Raw genomic sequence first — 18628 nt, 5'->3', positions numbered from 1 at the left:
GCCTTAATGGCTGGGTTGTGTAGAGAGGGAAAAAGAGTCCCAGGAGAAATGTCAGGCATTTCCAGTAAAGGCATTCTGATACAATTTTTCATTCCTGAAACTGATTCTAATTCCTTAACTTGAGAATGTTAAATTAATTTTGTTCTTAAGAGCTACATGTGTTGTTGAGCTCTGGATGGATGTGATAAACCGGTAGTTGCCTTCATTGAATGGCTTGGCTCAGTGCACTGAAATTAGACTCTTATTAACCTCCTGAGCGTCAGGTTTTTTCACATGAAATTTCTCCCTTTGGTGTTTTTTACTTGTATTTTTTTTCAACTTTGTATCAAAAAGCAAATGTGATGGGAAAACATTGATTGATTATTTTTCTAGCTTTGATTTACGTTACACTCTTTGCTAGCACTTCGCTGTTTGGGTTTGATTTCCTCACATAACTTTTCGAAAACAACCTCTCATTTAGGCTCTCGTTTTAGATAAAATTAAACAACATTACCTAAATTTTGGCCTTGTTCCACCGTTGTGCAGGCATCAGAGGTAGTAACAGCGTCAGAACTTGATTAGTTTAAAACGGTGTGGACGGCAAGGCGCAACAGCTCTGTGTGTGTGCATTTCTGAATGTAAGTATAGCACTATTTAGACTGACGTTTCAAGGTGCAATATTTACATCTCTGTGGCTTTTTGCCTTCATTATGACTGTCGCGGCGACGTATTTGTGGGATGAAGCGATCCCCTCTCTGTACCATCTTTGGAGGTAGTAACAGAGGGGTTGCAGAGGCAGGACTGCAAAGGGTCCATTTCTCCTGCTCTCGTCCTGCTGTGTCAGGCCTGCTGCAGCAGCAAGCAGCACCCTCAGTGGTGCCAGCCCCACTGCTGCTGCAGCCAAGGCCCATCCTGCCACACCACAGACTAAGCTGAGTCAAATTGCATCCATTCTCCTGCTGGCTGCCGCCTCGGCTGGCATTTCCCAAACCGTGCATTGGCCCATATTTACCACGTCTGTTTAGCGTGACTCAGAGTGAGTTGTATCTATTTTACTAGGTGCACCCTATCCGTCTCAGAAGAGCACGATGAGAAACATGATTACTTGACCTAGTTTTGCCATATGACATGTAGACATCGTTGCACAGCAGAGTTGGACCCAGCAGAAGAGGCCAGAGTCGGTCTGAGCTAACCCCATCAGGCTTCAACACCCATGCACAGTCCAGGTCTTCAGCTCTACACACATTCAGGGGCTAATCCTACAGCTTGAGCGCTTAATTTACATTCCCCTGTGACCTGTAGAATCCTGCCACCACTGTTCCCTTCTAGTGTGTGTCTGTGTGTATGTGTCTGTGTGTGCACACAAGTCTGACATATAAATCTTAACCGTGTGTCCAACTCACCTCTCTGTTTTTATGTGATGCAGGTACCCAGGCATGCTGGCCCTCCTTACACTGCTCACGACATCACAAAGGGACATCCTGGCTTGGCGGGCACACCGCCCGGTCATGCTCACCCCCCAACGCTTTCTCAGGTATCATTACCCACAGCTTCCCCATATCGCTACCCTAAGGGCTGGGAGACAGGCGGAGGGGTGAGTTTGTCACTGTGTCCGCCGTCATCCTCTCTGCGTATTCATGTTTGATCTGTCCATCTGTCTGCATGCTTTGTACCACTTGTGTTAGGGCTGGGCGACAGTTCAACACTAAAGCATTTCACAATGAGATCTTATCACAATAACACATAGAGATCATTTTGTTTACATGTTTCAATGAAATGTTTGACATATATTTAAATAAAATGTATTGTGTTATACCTAACACCCAAGAGAGCTTGATTTTACCTTTAATAAATTTGATTACCTAATTTAAATAAATACATAAAATAATATTTTATATGCTTATTGCAAACATAAAATCTGCTCATGTCGCCTGTTCCTAACCTGTAATATTCCTCGGTTCTTACGTCACTCCTTTTACTTGTTTACTTTCTCTTTTCTGATTCATCTTTGAGTCATGTTTGAATGACTGTAATGTTCAATGAATTCAAATGTACATTTGATTCAAACTGTTTCATAATTCTATTTGAAAAGTCTCTCAACCAGATATGCATCTACTATATTATGTATACTGTGTTTGTTTAATCCTGATGAGGGTCAGGAGGGGGCATGTCCCAGCATGCATCAGGCAAAATGGAGCTTAACCGTATATCCTGGCTTGGTTGCGGATCTAAGATTTATTGCACGGCTTACGATAAGGACATATATTGAGAAGTATGAGACTTGAGGACTATGGTAGGAAAGTAGAACACCTGGAACAATCCTAAATGATCAGTGAGAGAACATAGGTTTAAACACAGAGCATTGTTTCTGTGAGGCTGTGGAGCAAACCACGATCAAGGAATGTAAAGAGAGAGATAGTATCAGGATGTACAACATGAGGATGCAAGAGCTCTTTTTTTTTTCCAGAGCTTCTGTTCAGCTGCAAAATGTTGGACTGAAGTAGAACAACAACATGTCTAAATGAACCCACAGAAATCCCATGACAGTATGTCAACTGCCAAAGTTATGTCACCATGAGGTCATGATAGATGATCATGTGCTCAATCTACTTTAGAGTGTGTAGGTTTGTTTTTTCTCTTTCATGTTGGAGCTTGACATGTGAGGTCTCAGCTGACAACAATTAATTATGTTGTAAATCTTTGTCAGTCATGGTAAGACACATGTGCTCAGAGTCATGGCTCTGGTAAAAAGTACAAGTGGGAAATATTTAAATTAAAAGAGGAGTAAAAAGGTGAAAAATCGTGTGTACTATCAGAATGATCAAACATTTATTCATTAATTTATTCAACCTTTATTCGAATCTCAAGGAATCATTGAGTGCGTGCCCTAATCTTCAGTGATGTCCGGAGTTCAGCACACAGAATAACTGCAAAAGAATTGCAACATTACATTTAAAAAAAAAAAAACACATTTACATATAAGGGCAGAGTAGTTTGCAATCATAGTTTTAAATTGACCATCAGGTACAATGTGTGAAGTTTGAATGTATGTTTCAAAGTGTTAAAATGTGAATGCAGCAGAGAAGCTAAAAGCATTTTAACTTACAGTGTGATTTTGAGCAAAAGTCAATTACTACAACATGTGCGTGATTATATAGAAAGGACTTCTGTTTCTTCTGGAGTCCGGCCCTGATCCTGATCCAAAAATGTACTTTGTTCTTTCTTGACCCATGTTTCACCGTTGCATCTAATTTCATGAAAATCCGGCCAGTAGTTTTTATGTAATCCGGCTGACAAATAGAGCTGAGCATGATGTGACGAAGACTTACTCATGTGTAAACTGAGGTTTAGTTACAACCTCTGGTGACACAGTTTTACTAAGATCAATCCTACATAAATGCAGTCCGATGGCTTAATCTACTTAATACTCTCAATCATGAAGAAAACTTCACTGTCGGGCGGTGAGTCCGCTGCTGTTGTGATGCTGTCATCCCCGCTTCCTCGCTGCTCTCTAACAGAATCATGTTTCCTCTGTGACTCAGCCTCTCTGAAAGTATGTGACTCTGCTTACGAGGAATCTGGTTCTTCCTCTTCACCGCTACGGCCTGCTGGCCCGCTGCCTCGCCCCGAAGCAGCTCTCGTCTCTCACAAGCCTTCTATAGATAGCGCCATCAGCCAGCTCTAACTTAAATTATCACAGCCAAACCAGAAGCAGCTGGAAGCAGAGTAAGCAGATCTGCTTAAACCCACCTCTGTCAGGCTCCACTGCACGGGAGATGAAGAATAAGAAATACAGGATTTACTGTCCTTGAGGATACTAATTATCTTTGCGCAGTACCTAAACCCTAATCCTAAACGTTTTCTCCTAGCAGCATCCAGAGTAAGTTGATGTCTATTGTATTGTTATGCAGTTTGTCTTTGAATGTCTTAATTAAATAACTGGTGATTGATTGCAGCAGTTTCTGGTCTTTATGTAATGAACTCTCTTCTTCTCTGTCCGTCTTTTTTATTTCTTCCTCTTACAGTCTCCCTACAACCCAGGACAAAATGCTGGCTCCGCCCCTTTAGTGTATTCCGCACAGACGCAGGCAATGAATGCACAGCAACAAAGTCGCCCGGTGAGTTACCCTCTGCTATTTACAGCACACTTGCCTCCAAAACAGTTTTCCAGTGGTTTACTGTGTTCACTATTATTGAAAATATTAGCCCTGCTTAGCAGCCAATCAGCTCAAAGCAGATTCAACTGGTCAGGGTATTCAGAAATGTTTTGTCGAATCCCGTGATAGGATATAACATATTGAGCAGTGTTATAAAATGTATTCCTTTCTCAGTATCCATGGGGTGTAGATATATCCCTAGTGGTTCCCCTGGTGAAGTGATGTCTCGATACAGTTTCCTCTGCGTATTAGAGTAAGAGCACACATCAGCTCTAAATGACGCGAGTGCTCTGGGGAAAGAAAGGAGAAATTATCGAAAGGGGAAATCTCCTGAAGCTAAAGGCATGTACATTTGAATAAGCCACCTAGATATCTCGTTGAAACATCAATGGACAGCTTCAAATTGTTCAGCCAAGTGTGGAAGGAGAGTAGTGGCTTCCTTTGCTTAGGATAATGAGAATCTAAATAAATAAATACATGAATGAAAGAGATATATCCCAAATATCATATTAACTTCACCTGTAGTCTCTGTTCAAACACGGCTAATAAGCATTATTAATTCATCTGACCTGGTGTCTGCCCAGCGCCCATGTTCAAAGGAACAAACCCAGACTTTAATCAGCATGTACGCATATACGTGCACACAAACAAACATATCTTAATTTGTATGTTAATTAAATCTATAAACAAATATATCTTAATTTGTATCTTGTATGTTAATCTTGTTGTTTTTAGGTGTACTAACATACCTCACTGATAACCTTGTCATGTTTATGGCTTGCTTTGTGTCTTTTATTGTTGTTGTTCAAGTGTTTTTTTTTTTAACGGGCTTTACAAAAAGTGATCATATCATATTCCCTGCTACAGTTAACTCATCATACGTCTGATACACAGATGCACATTTTGACCCGTGGCTGAGAGCTGCATTGTGTGCCATGTGTCTTTAAAAGCTTTGTTGATTTTTCAAGCATCTACCTTCATCGCTCGTCTTATCTCCGTGTCTCTCTTCTGCTCTTTTCTTCTCCCCTGCTTTGCCATCACTGCTTCAAATCTCCTTGCTGGACCTCTCCTCCCTCCCCCGCCAGTTTGCTACGGGCCCTCGACCAACCCACCATCAGGTAATTTACCCCCGCTGAACGTCCCTCCTGCTCCCTCTCTCTCTCCCTCTCTCTCTCGTCATCATCATCAAAGCAGTTTGCTGGTACCTGCTGGCAAAAGGACTGTTTGTGGGGCGTCAGCTGTTCCTTAAAAAAGTCTCCGATTTTGAAAGCCGACAGTGAAAGAGGTTTTAATTATCCAAGAATTTTTCTTAGCATGCTGCTTTTATTTAAAATATCCAGCTGGGTGCACAGAGCTGTTTCCCAACGAGTTGCCCTATTCAAGTTAATTTTAAATGTGAGATCTTTCTTAGTTCTTTCAAGGAATTGAATGAGTATTTGATTATCTTTCATCAGGTTTAGATAAAGGCTTGTGGGTGCCCGCAGTTTGGCCACTAAGCAGAAAAAGTAACTGTTTCTTGCTCAGTATGAATCCTTATGTCCTAATGATTTAGATTTGTTTTTGTTATGGTTCCACCCGCTTCGAGGAATACAGCCTCCGTACATGGGGCACACGTAACCACTAGGCTACCGGTGCCCCTGTTTATGTTATGTTTAATGAGGTATTTTGTGCCTACAGTGCTGGTTACTGCTGCAGGATACTTCAATGCTCCAGTAGTACTGTTATAGGATCCAAGGCAATGACTTTCAGTCTTCCTTATTTGACTGGATGTTTGCCTAACAAACTGGATATTGGGAGTGGATATTAGTTGTTTGTTCCATGTGTGGTTTGATTATATAGTAGAGATAATCAAATGTATCTCCTTAATTGTTGAGACAGAAGTATAATTTACCTGAGTGTAGAAGACAAAGAACAAATCCAGCTAACTTTGAAGGATATATTGTGTATAAAGAACTGTAGTTATACATGCAGCATGTAGCTGCAGGGCAATCCAGAAACAGCTACAAGAAAAAGAAGATATTGCACATTTACTCAATGCAACAAAAACCGTTCTTAGATCACAACGTTTCTACCAGAGGTTTCTAGCCGAACGTTTTATGGCACTGATCAAGCATGCAAGCATATTTTCTTAAATTCTTAAATAGACTCACTCTGGTTCTTGTAAGTTAGTTGACATCAAACTATGAAGGGCATGTCAATGTGAGTGTTCATGTCTGGCAGTGAAGTATTTATTACGCTGTTTGTGTAAACCTTGTGAATGCAGGGAGTCTGGGTGCTGAAATTCAGCCCATATGACTTCCTGTTATCCTTCTGCTTGTTGACGAACATTGTAATGGATCATGTAGCCGTCGCCTTTCAACACCGATGTGTCATTCACACCAAAAAAAGTCCTCAAGATTCAGTCTGTGCAACTTGTCATCCGACATCTTCACCCTCTGGAAGCTTCTGTTTGGACAAATCTTGAACAGACTATTAATAGCACCGTGTCAAAGTGTGTTGGGTGTGTTTGCAGACTTTGGTGTCCTGTGTACACAAACACACACATAAGTGCATGCTCTGGCTGTCACAAACTGGCGCTGGGATCTCTTGTGCCACCACGGAAGTGGAGTTGGGAAGCAGATGAAGCAGAACAGAAGGCCTTTTATACCATTAGAGAAAACAGCCATTGTCCCCCTGAAACGCACTCGATTCACAGTAAAGGCGGCAAAGAGATAAAAAAAAAAGAATTAATTTGGCTAAAACATAAGTCAGTCGTCAAACAAGGATCATCTTTATTTATTCTTTGTTTTCCTCCATTTATCCTTCTAACTGCCTTTTAAAGAAAGCTTTGAAACACTGCTCTTGTTCATGTATCAGTGTTTGAACTTTAAGGTCAAAATAGCAGAAGTTACATTGACCACAAAAACAAACAACTGTTGTTCCATCCTCCAGAGAGCGGTTCACTGTGTAACTAACTCGATTAATCTGAGTTTTACACTCGAGTGTGTCCTCTTGGTTGGCTATAAATAGTGGAAAGGCCACAGAATCAAAAAATCATGTCATAATATGAGCACACTTTTTATGACAGGCAAAATACCGTAAGTTAACCTGGCCTGGCTCAGGTCTGCATGCAGCGACGTGTCAGCCCCTCAGCTGTCCGCTTTATGATCCAAACCAAACCTTGTTCTGAAGTTCTTTTCTATTATTTTATTCTTACATCAGAGACGTGTTGGACAGGTAATCAGTCTGGTCGAAAGGAATTCCCACCTTGTTGCATATTTGTGAAAGATTATCTGTATGATTTTGTATTGAGGCTTCAGTCTCTCTCTCGAGTCCAGTCTCCCATTGGCTTTTCTCTCTTTCCTGCTTTCAATACTCAAGGGAGGATTCAGGCCCATCCAGGTAACATTCACCTCTCTGCAGACCTGCATGGCATGATGGGGGATCGTCCCTAAATCCTAAAACCTTAGATGTATAACCCTGCACTCCCCCTCATCTTCACCGTGCTCTGAAGAGAGCGTTTGCATCATCATCTTGTCCCTCTGTCCTGTCTTTTATTGTAGAGGATCATTAATGGACTTTGTAGTTCATAATCTCGTAGCTTTTCATTCATTAATCATCTCTAGTCGAGCTTGCACAATTTAATGAACCGCATGTGGAATGAGAGTACTTTCCTCTTTAAGTTAAGTGTTTTAAGTGTCCTGTTTTATTCATGTGATAAGAAAGTGTTCATCTGTTGGAATTATTGAATGTCTTTTTGTGGATTTCCAAATGAAGTCGGTGTGTTTTTAAGTACAGTTTTATATTTCAGATGTTGTTTTGTCTGTCCACTCATGTTTCTCGCTTTGTCAGCGATTTTCACTGAGACTGTAGCTGTAGTAAACAGTTTCCTGGTCGTTTCCCAGACCTCCACACGGCCATTTACAATAAAGCCACTGAACCTGATTTATTACGTTAAAGGTGATTTCCCTCCTGGGTATTTTTAGACACTTTTATAGCATTGTTTATCCTGCTCTCCTTCACTGGGGCACACTGACACTGTGCTGGGATATTCCCAGCGTGAGTCCCCCCTGGTTGTTTGAAAGTCGGTCACAGCTGTTGGTAGTGGTCTTTCTACAAGCCCCTGTTCAGTATAAAACCCTTACCAGACTCCAAAGAGCCATGCAGTGTACCACACAATCAGTACAACTGTAGCGCTGGCCTAGCAGCTCAGGCACAAAAAGAAGTATATGAAGACATTTAGCTGACCCAAGAGTTTTTTTTTATTTTTTACAGCTGTGGAGTCTGGTGCAGTTTGTTTTAAGTGCAGGCAGGCTGGTCGTAATATTACAAATAAAAAGGAAATTAGAAACAAAAGAATGATGAAAGAGTGATGAAATGTTCACTTTGGCTCTTCCTCTTAAAGTTTCCTGCAGTAATCAGATCTGTGTTTGTCAGTCAGGACTCACTAAGGTCTGCCTTATATATATAACAGACACTCCAATATCCTTATAAATGTATTAACAGTTTATAAAGAGAAGTCAAAGCTTGTCTTAATTTTTATGTCGCAAATGGAGCAGCTGTGATGCCAGACAAATTTCAGACCACGTCTGACCATTAAGTTCTATCACTCAATAAATCAATCAATCAAGAACCTCGATAATTTTATTGTTATCAATAATATAAAATAAACGAGATGTCAAAAGATGTCAAAACTTAAACCCCTCTGTCAGAACCCTCCTTCACCTGTGGTTCTTCTCTCATCGACGACCCCTTCATTGACATAAATTTGACATATGAACTCCAGTTGACAGAATTTCCTTTCTCACATCTTCACTTCCTTTAGAAGTTTAATAACAGAAAGTTATTATTTTAATTAAAAATGCACTTAGAGATGGAAATATATGAAACTCATTTGAAGGCCAGTGACGTTTTGATTTGAATCTGCCATCTGGGTGTTTCGTTAAAAACAGTGAGCTGAAAAGGGACTGGTTGTGGATATTGTTTGGCGTTTATTGAAGCCAACAGTGGCGTCTGGGACAACGTTGAAACACAAATGAATTGAAAACCAATACATGCCAGTCAGCTCGTAGGTTCTGAGTGTCAGCATGGAGGGACTTAAGAAGTCAACAAAGCATTTCATTGGATGCCAAATATACACGGTAGATCCATCTTTTTTTCTTCTCTTTTTTAAGGCTTGTCAGAAAATGAGAAGCTGATACTGGACTATACATTGCTACCAGTGCAAGAAATATTTGGAAAAATAATCAAATGGTTGGCAGACACTTGACTGTTTTAAGGACAACTGAGGATCCCAAGACTCCACTTTAAGAACTTATCATTTAAGATAATAATAACAATAACTTTATTCATATAGCACCTTTAAAAACAAATGTTTACAAAGTGCGTTGACGGACAAAGCAAAGAAAAACTCAGGACAACAACAGAACCGACATCAACAGTCAGGACAAAGATAATATAAAGGTAAATGACAGGAAATGAGACCGATACAACAGGAAGGACTCAAAACGCAGTTAAAGCTACAAAGCAAAGGGATTAAGGAAAATTAAATACAAGCTAAAAAGTCAACAAGATGAGAACAATAACAACATAATGATGAAGAGGGAGACGACATCACATCACAAGTTCTAAAAACAAAATGAAGATAAAAAGGAAGAATAACTGATAAATGATTAAATAAATACATTAAAAGCATCATATCCTGTCTTCAATAAGCAGTGTGTGTATGAGTGTTGGACATCCTCTTTTTCAAACATCAGTTAGTTTCATATCTTGTATTTTATGGTCAGGATATTAATAAAAGAAAATGCAGTTTCATTCTCATGACTCAAGATAAACAATTACAATTCAATGAACTTTAGTATTGAAAGGAAAGCAAACAAAGCTTTAATTTAGAGACAACTCAAAAACCAGCCAAAGAATAATAAATTCAAGAGAAATCAGCTTTCCCTGACATTTTTTTTAAAAAAGAAGCATACCCTCTTCCCTCTAAACTATGAGTTGCCATGGTGTTTAGAAAAATTCAGGTCAAGATACCACAAAGATCTCCTGACGACAACACACACACACACACACACAGTGTGCAGCCAGGCTCCATTCAGTCAGTGAGACTTTTTTTCAAACTCATTGGAAATGATTACATCCCTTCAACTATCTGTTTTCATTTGCCTCCCTGAAAACCTTCACAAAGGGAACCTTGGGAAGGTGTTAATGATGAACACATGGTGTATTGTGAACGTCTGAATGATTGAAGACAGATGTCACGCTGTGATGCACCGTTTACTGCTATGTGCTCGGGCTTTCTTTGATCTCGGTGTGAAATCTTTAATTCTACTTTTGAGTTGTCTGTTTAGTTGATTAGATGATTGTAAGAGGAAATATTTAACGTGTCTAAACAGAGAGTGGCGCTCACTATTTTGTTCATGTCATTCATCTGATTCATAATGTTGTTTACCGATTACAATACAAAACTTCAGAAGTATTTATTAAAGCAACTCAAAGAGGAAATTATGTGTTGATTATAGAGCAGAATTATAAAAATGTGCATGTCAGCCTGAATCTAATTCTGCCCTTCATTTCTCCGAGTCCTTTTAATCTAATGGCCTGCAGCAATGATGGGAGATTTCTTTCCAAGCTGCTGATAAAAAGCAGGCCTGTCTCACTGTGAGAAATGTGCAGGCCAAATGGTGAAGACATCTGAGAAACAGCGCTTGTTTGTGTTCTAGGTAAAGTGTTGCAGCATGCTGAAATGAGTTGCTCTGTTTCTCTCATTTTTTTTTTTTTTTTTTTTTTTGTTGCTTTCAGTTTTTCCAGAGAACTCAGATGCAGACCGCGAGGCCCACCATCCCCACAAACACACCCTCTTTACGGCCCGGCTCGCAGAACCCCACGGCGGCCGTGTACCCAACTAACCAACCAATCATGATGGCCATGGCACCCATGCCTTTCCCTTCCCCACAGGCTGCACAGTACTACATCCCACAGGTAACAGCGACACTCTAAACTGGGTTATTGATTTGTTTAAGTTTAGACCTCGTGTAGTTCTACAAAATGCATCATTGTCAGAGCAGATATTGACTCTACTTAAATGGATTTTCTGACTCCAACTGCTGAGGGAACTCATTTTTTTGCATCACCCTGTAAAAAATAGATTTTAAATAAAATCTGCACAACTGAGATAATTTATTCTTTTTCTAACAAAAAGCCCAGACTGCAGCTTTTGGCAGCATTATGACATAACATACAGCTCTGGAAAAATGAAGGGAGAGTACAACAATATGCGTATCTCTGGTTCTACTAATTATTGGTTTGTGTTTGAATAAAATAAAAAAGTTTTTGCAGTCAGACTGCAAAAATGAATGAAAAACAACGAAAACAAGTTCAAATTCATTTTCAAACATCTGAATGATGACGTTTTAATTTAGGTAGAAATCAATATTTGGTGGAGTATTTCTTTAGTTTTTAGCTGGGTATAAAATGCAAAGAAATTAAAATTCTTCAAAACCATCAGGTTGATTTGAGATTGATCATTCAGATATGTTCATTTTAAATGTCTGAACTGCTTGACACTGCAAAATTACATCATAACTGATGTCAAAATGTGCACAAATACCAGTTAAGGTTATAATTCATCGTTTAGCATTGTTGTTTGTCTGTAATTAAACAAAACAGAGAAGAGGATTTCACATTAGTTTCTGCAAATTGTTGTGCGATTATGTTGTTGTTGTGCTGAATAACTACAAAGCAAACTACTCTTTGTAGAGTGTTTTTGCAGCTGGTGCTGGTTGGATAAAGTGAATATCTTTGGTCTAGACAGAATTTGATAGAGGGCTTATCCAGAAACTCTCAAGAAAAAATCAGAACGCTCACAAGAGAAACACAAAACATCCTCCATTATAAAGTGTGCTGTTTTAAAAAATGACATTTCTACAGGTTTGATTTGGTTACAAATTAAAAACGTGTTAAGTGTCCTCTTTTCTTTCAGTATCGACACAGTACGCCCTACGTGGGACCTCCTCAGCAGTATTCAGTCCAGCCTCCAGGGTCCGGCACCTTCTATCCTGGTCCTGGGCCGGGGGAGTACCCTTCCCCGTATCGTGAGTACTTAAATCAAAACATACCATGAACGTGCTCTCACATTCTGTACCATGTTACCTGAAATCACACATCGCCTTTGTGTGACTGTTGAAGTAATCTATGTTTCTCTTCTCACTCAGATCCCCTCAGGTACCACCCGCCTGTCTCACCCTCTGTCCCCGCTCCCGTCCCCACAGCTGGTCCCCCCTACTATCCAGGACAGGCTGTGTACCCCCCCTCACCCCCCATCATAGTGCCTACACCACAGCAACCTCCACCAGCCAAGCGAGAGAAAAAACCAGTGAGTATCTTAGGAGTTCCTTTTTTTGCAGCATCTGACACTCAATAGTTTTAAGTACAGCTGTGTGATTGTTTCTGATTCTCTGCACCTTTCATTTAGGGGGTTAAGAATTCTGAATCTTTACTTAGGATTAAGAATAAGATCGTAGAACAATAGTTTACTTTAAAAACTCTTTCTTTTCAAAACAGTCTCCCAGCAAAGCCCCTCAGATCTCATGATTATCTCTTGTCAACAGAAATGTACACGTTTCCAGTTTTTTCTCAGCACCTCTCATCCACACTGTCTTGAAAGTTGATCTTTACAAAGTTCAGCTTTGACCTTTGAAACAGCAGCTGTCAAAACATTCCCCCCCTCAAAGTTCATTAAGTAGCCGCTTTTCCCTTTTCGATGATATCACAGAGTAAAAAAAGTCAAATCTACGGCTGGAGTTTGACCAGTTTGGTATTCAAGTTACTCCTGATGGTGAGATAAACCAAATCCATTTTAACTTTTTCAACCATTTTTTAAAATGTTTTTGGTGTTTGTGGAATTATTTTAAGGATTTAGTGTCAGATTGAAGAAGTGTAAGAAGTTGTATCGGTGTGTAGAGAGTCAGTTTCCTTCACAAAGCCCTGCAGGAAACAGAAAAAGAAGGGTAATACTGACGTTAAACCTCCAGACTTCTGACAGAGAAATGATCAGGCTTATAACGCTTTTTTATCCTGCTCATTCTTTAACTAACTAATGTGATTATAATACTAGTCGTCTCATTATTACTTCACTATAACAATTTCAAGCCTTGTACATTTAAATCTTTGGATAAATTCCATAAATGAAAAAAAAAAGACACAAAAATAAAAGACACACTAGTACAAAGCATGTGTATTTATCCGCAGGTATTGTACTTTATGATCAAAATTAAAAAATGCACCTCCAAAAACAATTGTTATGAGTCTGTGTACTGACACTTTGATGGAGTCTGCTGCTGCTGCTGTTCTCTTTCTATGTATCAGATAACATCATCTTAATAAAGAAGTATAAAGACCCTGGTTATAAACATGTAAAACATTTGGTCTGCCGCTCCGAGACTCTGCTGCTTTAGTTAGGTCTGTTTTTTTGTGTCATTGTCCTCCCAGATCCGTATCCGTGACCCCAATCAGGGCGGCCGGGACATCACAGAGGAGATCATGGCGGGAGGTTCAGGGAGCAGGAATTCAACGCCTCCCATCGGCCGGCCCTCCTCTACCCCCACACCCCCACAGGTACCGCTCTCTGACACACTCACCTGCAGTAGTTACCGTTGAGCCGGTGTAGCATTAAGAGCAGCTGATTAGACTGCAGGAGAGGAAAGGCGTCTCATGTTGCTCTGTAGGGGCTTGGGCTGTAATCCCTCCTGCAGGACGATGCCTCTCTTTGGTAATTCATTCAGCCATCTTGCCCGCTCATAAACAATTGATGACGCCTTTCAACCTGAAACATGCCTGAGGTTTATCGCTCAGGACTAAAATAAACTTTTAAAATCAAAAGTCGATCGTGGTTTGTTGTAGGAGGTTGGAAAAGGGGGTTTAGTGTTTCCACTCCTATGAAACCACTTCCAAGTTCTTCAGTCTCCCTTACAGTGACTTAAAGTGTAATATTTCTACACAGCTTATTTAGTTAACAGCTCTTTCTTTTGTTACACCTGCTTCCTTTCTACTGCTGTTTCTATTCACCCGCCGTCTTTTTTACAGTAAATCACAAATCATCTGTATTCTCCTGCTCCTTCTACAGAATCCTCTCAACTCTATAATCTGTCGATTCAGTGCTTAAAAACATTTGTTTTTGTTCTAGTGCATTGCCTATATGTAAACAAGTACCGGTACATATTGTGGCTCAGACTCCTGTCTAGACCGCAGGTGTATCAGATGTGGTTTTAAACTCTCACATCTCAAACAACAGAGGAGCGCTCACATATACTGTGTCCATGCAGCCGTCTGCAACCCCTTGACCCTGCGTGCAAAATATTGCAATTAAAACATTTTATTTTAAATATGCACATGCATGCTTTGATGGGCAAAAATAAAATGCACTGGATAATTTTTTATTTTAATAATTAGCTTTCTGGGCTTTAAGTTTTGTCCCCTTCATGGATTATTAACCTTTAAGGGTTTCTTTATTTTTTATCATTTTGTTTGTTTTAAATTGTATTATTTTTTATATCCTGGGTCTTTGATTTTGTTATTTTGTGATAAAAGTTGTCGACCTCGCTGTCAGGTTCACTGTACATTTATAAATAAACTTATAATCAATAATTGAAGTTTTGATGGAAGATTGCTGAATGCAAAAGAAAGTAATCTGCTCTTTTGTTGCTTGACAATTAAAAAGAATACTAAGCACATCTATTCCACATGACAGGTGTGTAGGAGAGGAGTGAGTCCATTAACAGTTGTCTCCTGCGCACTGTCTAACCTGCAAAATGACATTGATTGGTTATGTTTCAGCATCAGGTCTGATGAGGTTTGTCTTGAAGGTCTATTACCGAAACATTGCCAATAAATAAATATTTGCAAGTGAGACAGTGAGCCGGAGTGGAGGTTTGTAATTGTTGCTTGAAAATTTGAAATTTCCAGACAAGACAGAACAGGTACAGATATTCACTTCAGTGTTGCCCTGAGTCCTGGCATTAAAGAAAACAGCAGCGTTGTCATAGCAGTTAAGATGAAAACCGTTTCAATAAGACAATTGGACCTTTGTTTAATCAGCGGAGCCCAAAGAAAAGGGTCTTCCTGCATTCTGAAGAAGGACAGTGTGAAGTCTTCTCCCTATTTCCTTCTGTAAATGTTAACAGTGTCTTTCCTCTTCTGTCTTTCTGTGCCCCTTTATGATTTTATTTCTCTGGATCTTTCTCCTTTGCTCTGCATCGCTCTGAGCCCTTCCCCTCCTCCTTCCCATCCCTCCCTCAATCTATCTTCATTCTCTGTTTCGTCCACATTGCTGATCCCTTTAATCTTAACATACCTCATTGGACTTCTTGTTTTCTGCTTATTCCTGCTTTTGTTTATTTGTTTTTGTGTGTGCTTGCCTACATCTCTCTGTGCCTGTCTCTCTGGTTTTCTGTGTTGCTAGTTTTTATGGCCGCACCCTCATTATCCTCACATTTTCTACCTCAAATCGCAGCAGCTGAACAGGAGCCAGACTCCAGAGCAGCAGCAGCAGCAGCAGCAACAGCAGCAGCAGCAACAGCAGCAACAGCAGCCTCCTCAACCACAGCCGGCCAATCCTGGAGGCTACACGTTGGAGCCTCCGCAGCTACCACAACCACCGCAGCCCCAGCAGCCACAGCAGCCGCTGACGACTCGGGCCTCAGACACCAAACCAGGGCCAGGTCTGCTCCTACATCCTCTAGTCCTCTAAAATACTTCTAAATGGAACGCCCTCAAATCCTGAAACAATACACATTGGACTATTTTATTTTGCTGTGTCATGGCCTACTGTCAGGCAGCTCATGTGAATGCTTTCACTTTCATTTCTCTCACAAATCAGTGAGTGTGGTGTCAGCAGGGCAATCTGCTTTTCCAGTAATTAGCTGGAACATTAAACTAATACAAAGCAAAAGTTTGAGAACAATTTCTACCTTACAAGTTTTATGACTCTATGCCTAATGTTCACACTGATACACTAAATATTGAAAATAATAAGTCATTGTCAACCTGAGGCCTTACACAGCATCTATTGTTTTAGAATAAGGACTGTGTGGGATCATTTAAAAACTTAAACTCTTTTTTTTTCCCAAAGGGCTCTGTCATGATTTCATAATTCATGTGGTGCCTCTTGTTTAATCATCTTAAAGTTAATTATAGGATGTTCCTTGTAAGTGCTATTGTTGTTTGTGTTTTACTGTCTCTTGTATTTTATGCAGTTTAAAAGCCAATTTTTAGACAGGCATTGCCAATTAGCCCTATGTGCTGCAGCGTGTGGCAACAGTTTACATGCTTCATAATACAAATAAACTTTAAATGAATACATCTGAACTCTTCTAGATGAAACGCCAAAACTGGAGCCAGTGGTCCAGAAGTCTTCCTCACCTGTGCTCGTGCAGCCTGAAGCTCCTATGGAGAGACTCGAGGCCAGCGCTGCTGTACCTGAGCCCTCGTCTACTGTGGAACCAGAGCTTCCCTTCACAGCCGTGATGGCCGCCCCCGTCACTCTCCCTGTTTCAGTGGCCAATAAGAGTGAACGTCCCTCAGCAAGGGAGTCCTCTTCATCAGCCTCTTCTCCCTCCCCCTCGCTGGTGGAGCGCAAACCTTCTTTGGTGTCACCTCAGACTCCCAACACAGACAAGCCTCTTTCAGAAGCCCCACGGACTCTGGCCGCCTCGCCTGCTCCAGCTCCCAAGGCTTTGAACGGCCTTGCAGATTCTGTGACAGAGCTGGACCCTCCAGTCCATGAGCCTTCTCCTCTGTCCCCAGCTTCACTCCAGCCTCCGGTCTCTGCTCCGGCCTACAGAGATCCCTCCTCCTCTGAAACTTTGCCCTCTGAAGTGAGGCCAGAGGTGCCCATTGCTGCTGTGCTCGCTCCCATGGCACCTGTGTCTGTGGTGCCAGTCACCCTGACCTCAAGCCCTGCCCCTGCTCTGCCTGTCATGCTCCCCCCCGGCCTTCCGCCTCTAGTGCAGGCCACGACAGAGGCTGACGAGCCGAGCAAGTCCTTAGACACTAAAGACCTCGTCCCCAGAGTGGGAACTGAGGCACTTGGAGGCATTACTGACAACAAAACAGAGTCCCAACAACAAGCACTCACCAGGAGGAGTCCCACTACAGGTACAGTATCTGTTAACACTTTGACAGCTGTAGCCCAAATAATTAATAATCCTCACAGGTCATTTGTTTCCCTCACAACACTGTTTTTTTAAAAGATTTGTTGGGGTGCTTTTTATGCCTTTATTTAAAGATAGGACAGTGGATAGAGTCAAGGTGAGAGACATGCACGAAAGGAGCCACAGGTCGGATTTGAACTCAGGCCACCCGCTCTCAAGGGCTAATCCTCTGTACATGGGCCATGAAAACTAACCACTAGGCTGCTGGTACCCCCCTCCTCACAACAAGGTTTAAACCTGCAACAAAACTGTAATGACTCTTAAGAATGAGCTGTTTTTGGTGATAGTCCAGCCTAAAATGAAAGACTGCTTTATTAGTCCAAGAGTATTATGAATGACTTACGATGCTAAGTCATTATTCACTTGGGGTGTTGCGAGGGTAAGGAATTGCAAACACCTTTTTATTGGGGAGGCTTGTTATCGAGACGCAGCAAAAAATAAGAGTAGAATCACAAGCTGAAGCTTCTAACGCCTTTGTTACATTCATGTTCTGCAGCTGCTTTCTGCCGACGCAGTCCTGCACTCCTAGTTTAGGATGATTGTTACGATACACATCGTCATCAATAAGCCTCGTCGTTGCAGATCACCTGATGTGATAATGGAATAGCAAAGGAAACTTCAAAACACAAGTAATCTTGCTTTAGTCCTCCTGAAGCGTACTGCCTGTGTGTGTGTGTGTGTGTGTGTGTGTGTGTGTGTGTGTGTGTGTGTGTGTGTGTGTGTGTGTGTGTGTGTGTGTGTGTGTGTGTGTGTGTGTGTGTGTGTGTGTGTGTGTGTGTGTGTGTGTGTGTGTGTGTGTGTGTGTGTGTGTGTGTGTGTGTGTGTGTGTGTGTGTGTGTGTGTGTGTGTGTGTGTGTGTGTGTGTGTGTGTGTGTGTGTGTGTGTGTGTGTGTGTGTGTGTGTGTGTACTTCATTCTGTAGGAAACAGTGTTGCATATATACCAGGAAGCTAAATCACTCTGCACACATGATGGTATAGCTGCACTTAAACATTTGTAATGTAACTCATAAGAGAGGAGGGGCAGACACAAGTCAAAAACGGACTAGAAGAAGTAAGCCTCCGGTACGTTAAAAAGGAGCTGTCAGTCATTCTCAGAATAAAACTGATAAACTGTCTTTTACAATATGGAAAGTGGAAATAAAACACTCTTTATCAAAAACATTTCATGAATCAAATCAAATGATAAAGTCATTTCTATCCCACACATGCCTACATTTTATTTAGGCATGCCAGACTTTATTGACTTTCTTTTTTTTTTTTTTTATAAAAACGTTTCTATCCTTTAGTTTCACACACAATAT

General features: G+C 40.9%; 1 protein-coding gene across 11 annotated transcripts in view; it reads left to right on the top strand.

Moving 5' to 3' along the window:
* eif4g3a (eukaryotic translation initiation factor 4 gamma, 3a) overlaps nucleotides 1-18628 on the top strand; it is a 54236-nt gene that overhangs the window by 15004 nt on the left and 20604 nt on the right. For 2 of the 11 annotated variants that reach the window (XM_061041162.1, XM_061041169.1), the window contains 10 exons: nucleotides 1406-1573; nucleotides 4005-4097; nucleotides 5222-5254; nucleotides 7497-7517; nucleotides 10920-11099; nucleotides 12082-12211; nucleotides 12332-12492; nucleotides 13599-13733; nucleotides 15628-15835; nucleotides 16491-17270. In XM_061041162.1, the coding sequence (XP_060897145.1) occupies nucleotides 1406-1573; nucleotides 4005-4097; nucleotides 5222-5254; nucleotides 7497-7517; nucleotides 10920-11099; nucleotides 12082-12211; nucleotides 12332-12492; nucleotides 13599-13733; nucleotides 15628-15835; nucleotides 16491-17270 (1909 nt within the window). The remainder of the gene's footprint in view (nucleotides 1-1405; nucleotides 1574-4004; nucleotides 4098-5221; nucleotides 5255-7496; nucleotides 7518-10919; nucleotides 11100-12081; nucleotides 12212-12331; nucleotides 12493-13598; nucleotides 13734-15627; nucleotides 15836-16490; nucleotides 17271-18628) is intronic. The other 9 variants (XM_061041171.1, XM_061041165.1, XM_061041164.1 and 6 more) reach the window with 9 other exon arrangements.

The sequence above is a fragment of the Labrus mixtus genome, chromosome 7 (genome assembly GCF_963584025.1).
Source record: "Labrus mixtus chromosome 7, fLabMix1.1, whole genome shotgun sequence".
NCBI classification, from domain to species: Eukaryota; Metazoa; Chordata; class Actinopteri; order Labriformes; family Labridae; genus Labrus; species Labrus mixtus.
The sequence above is the reverse complement of the archived record's forward strand: the minus strand, read 5'-3'. Positions and strand labels throughout refer to the sequence as shown.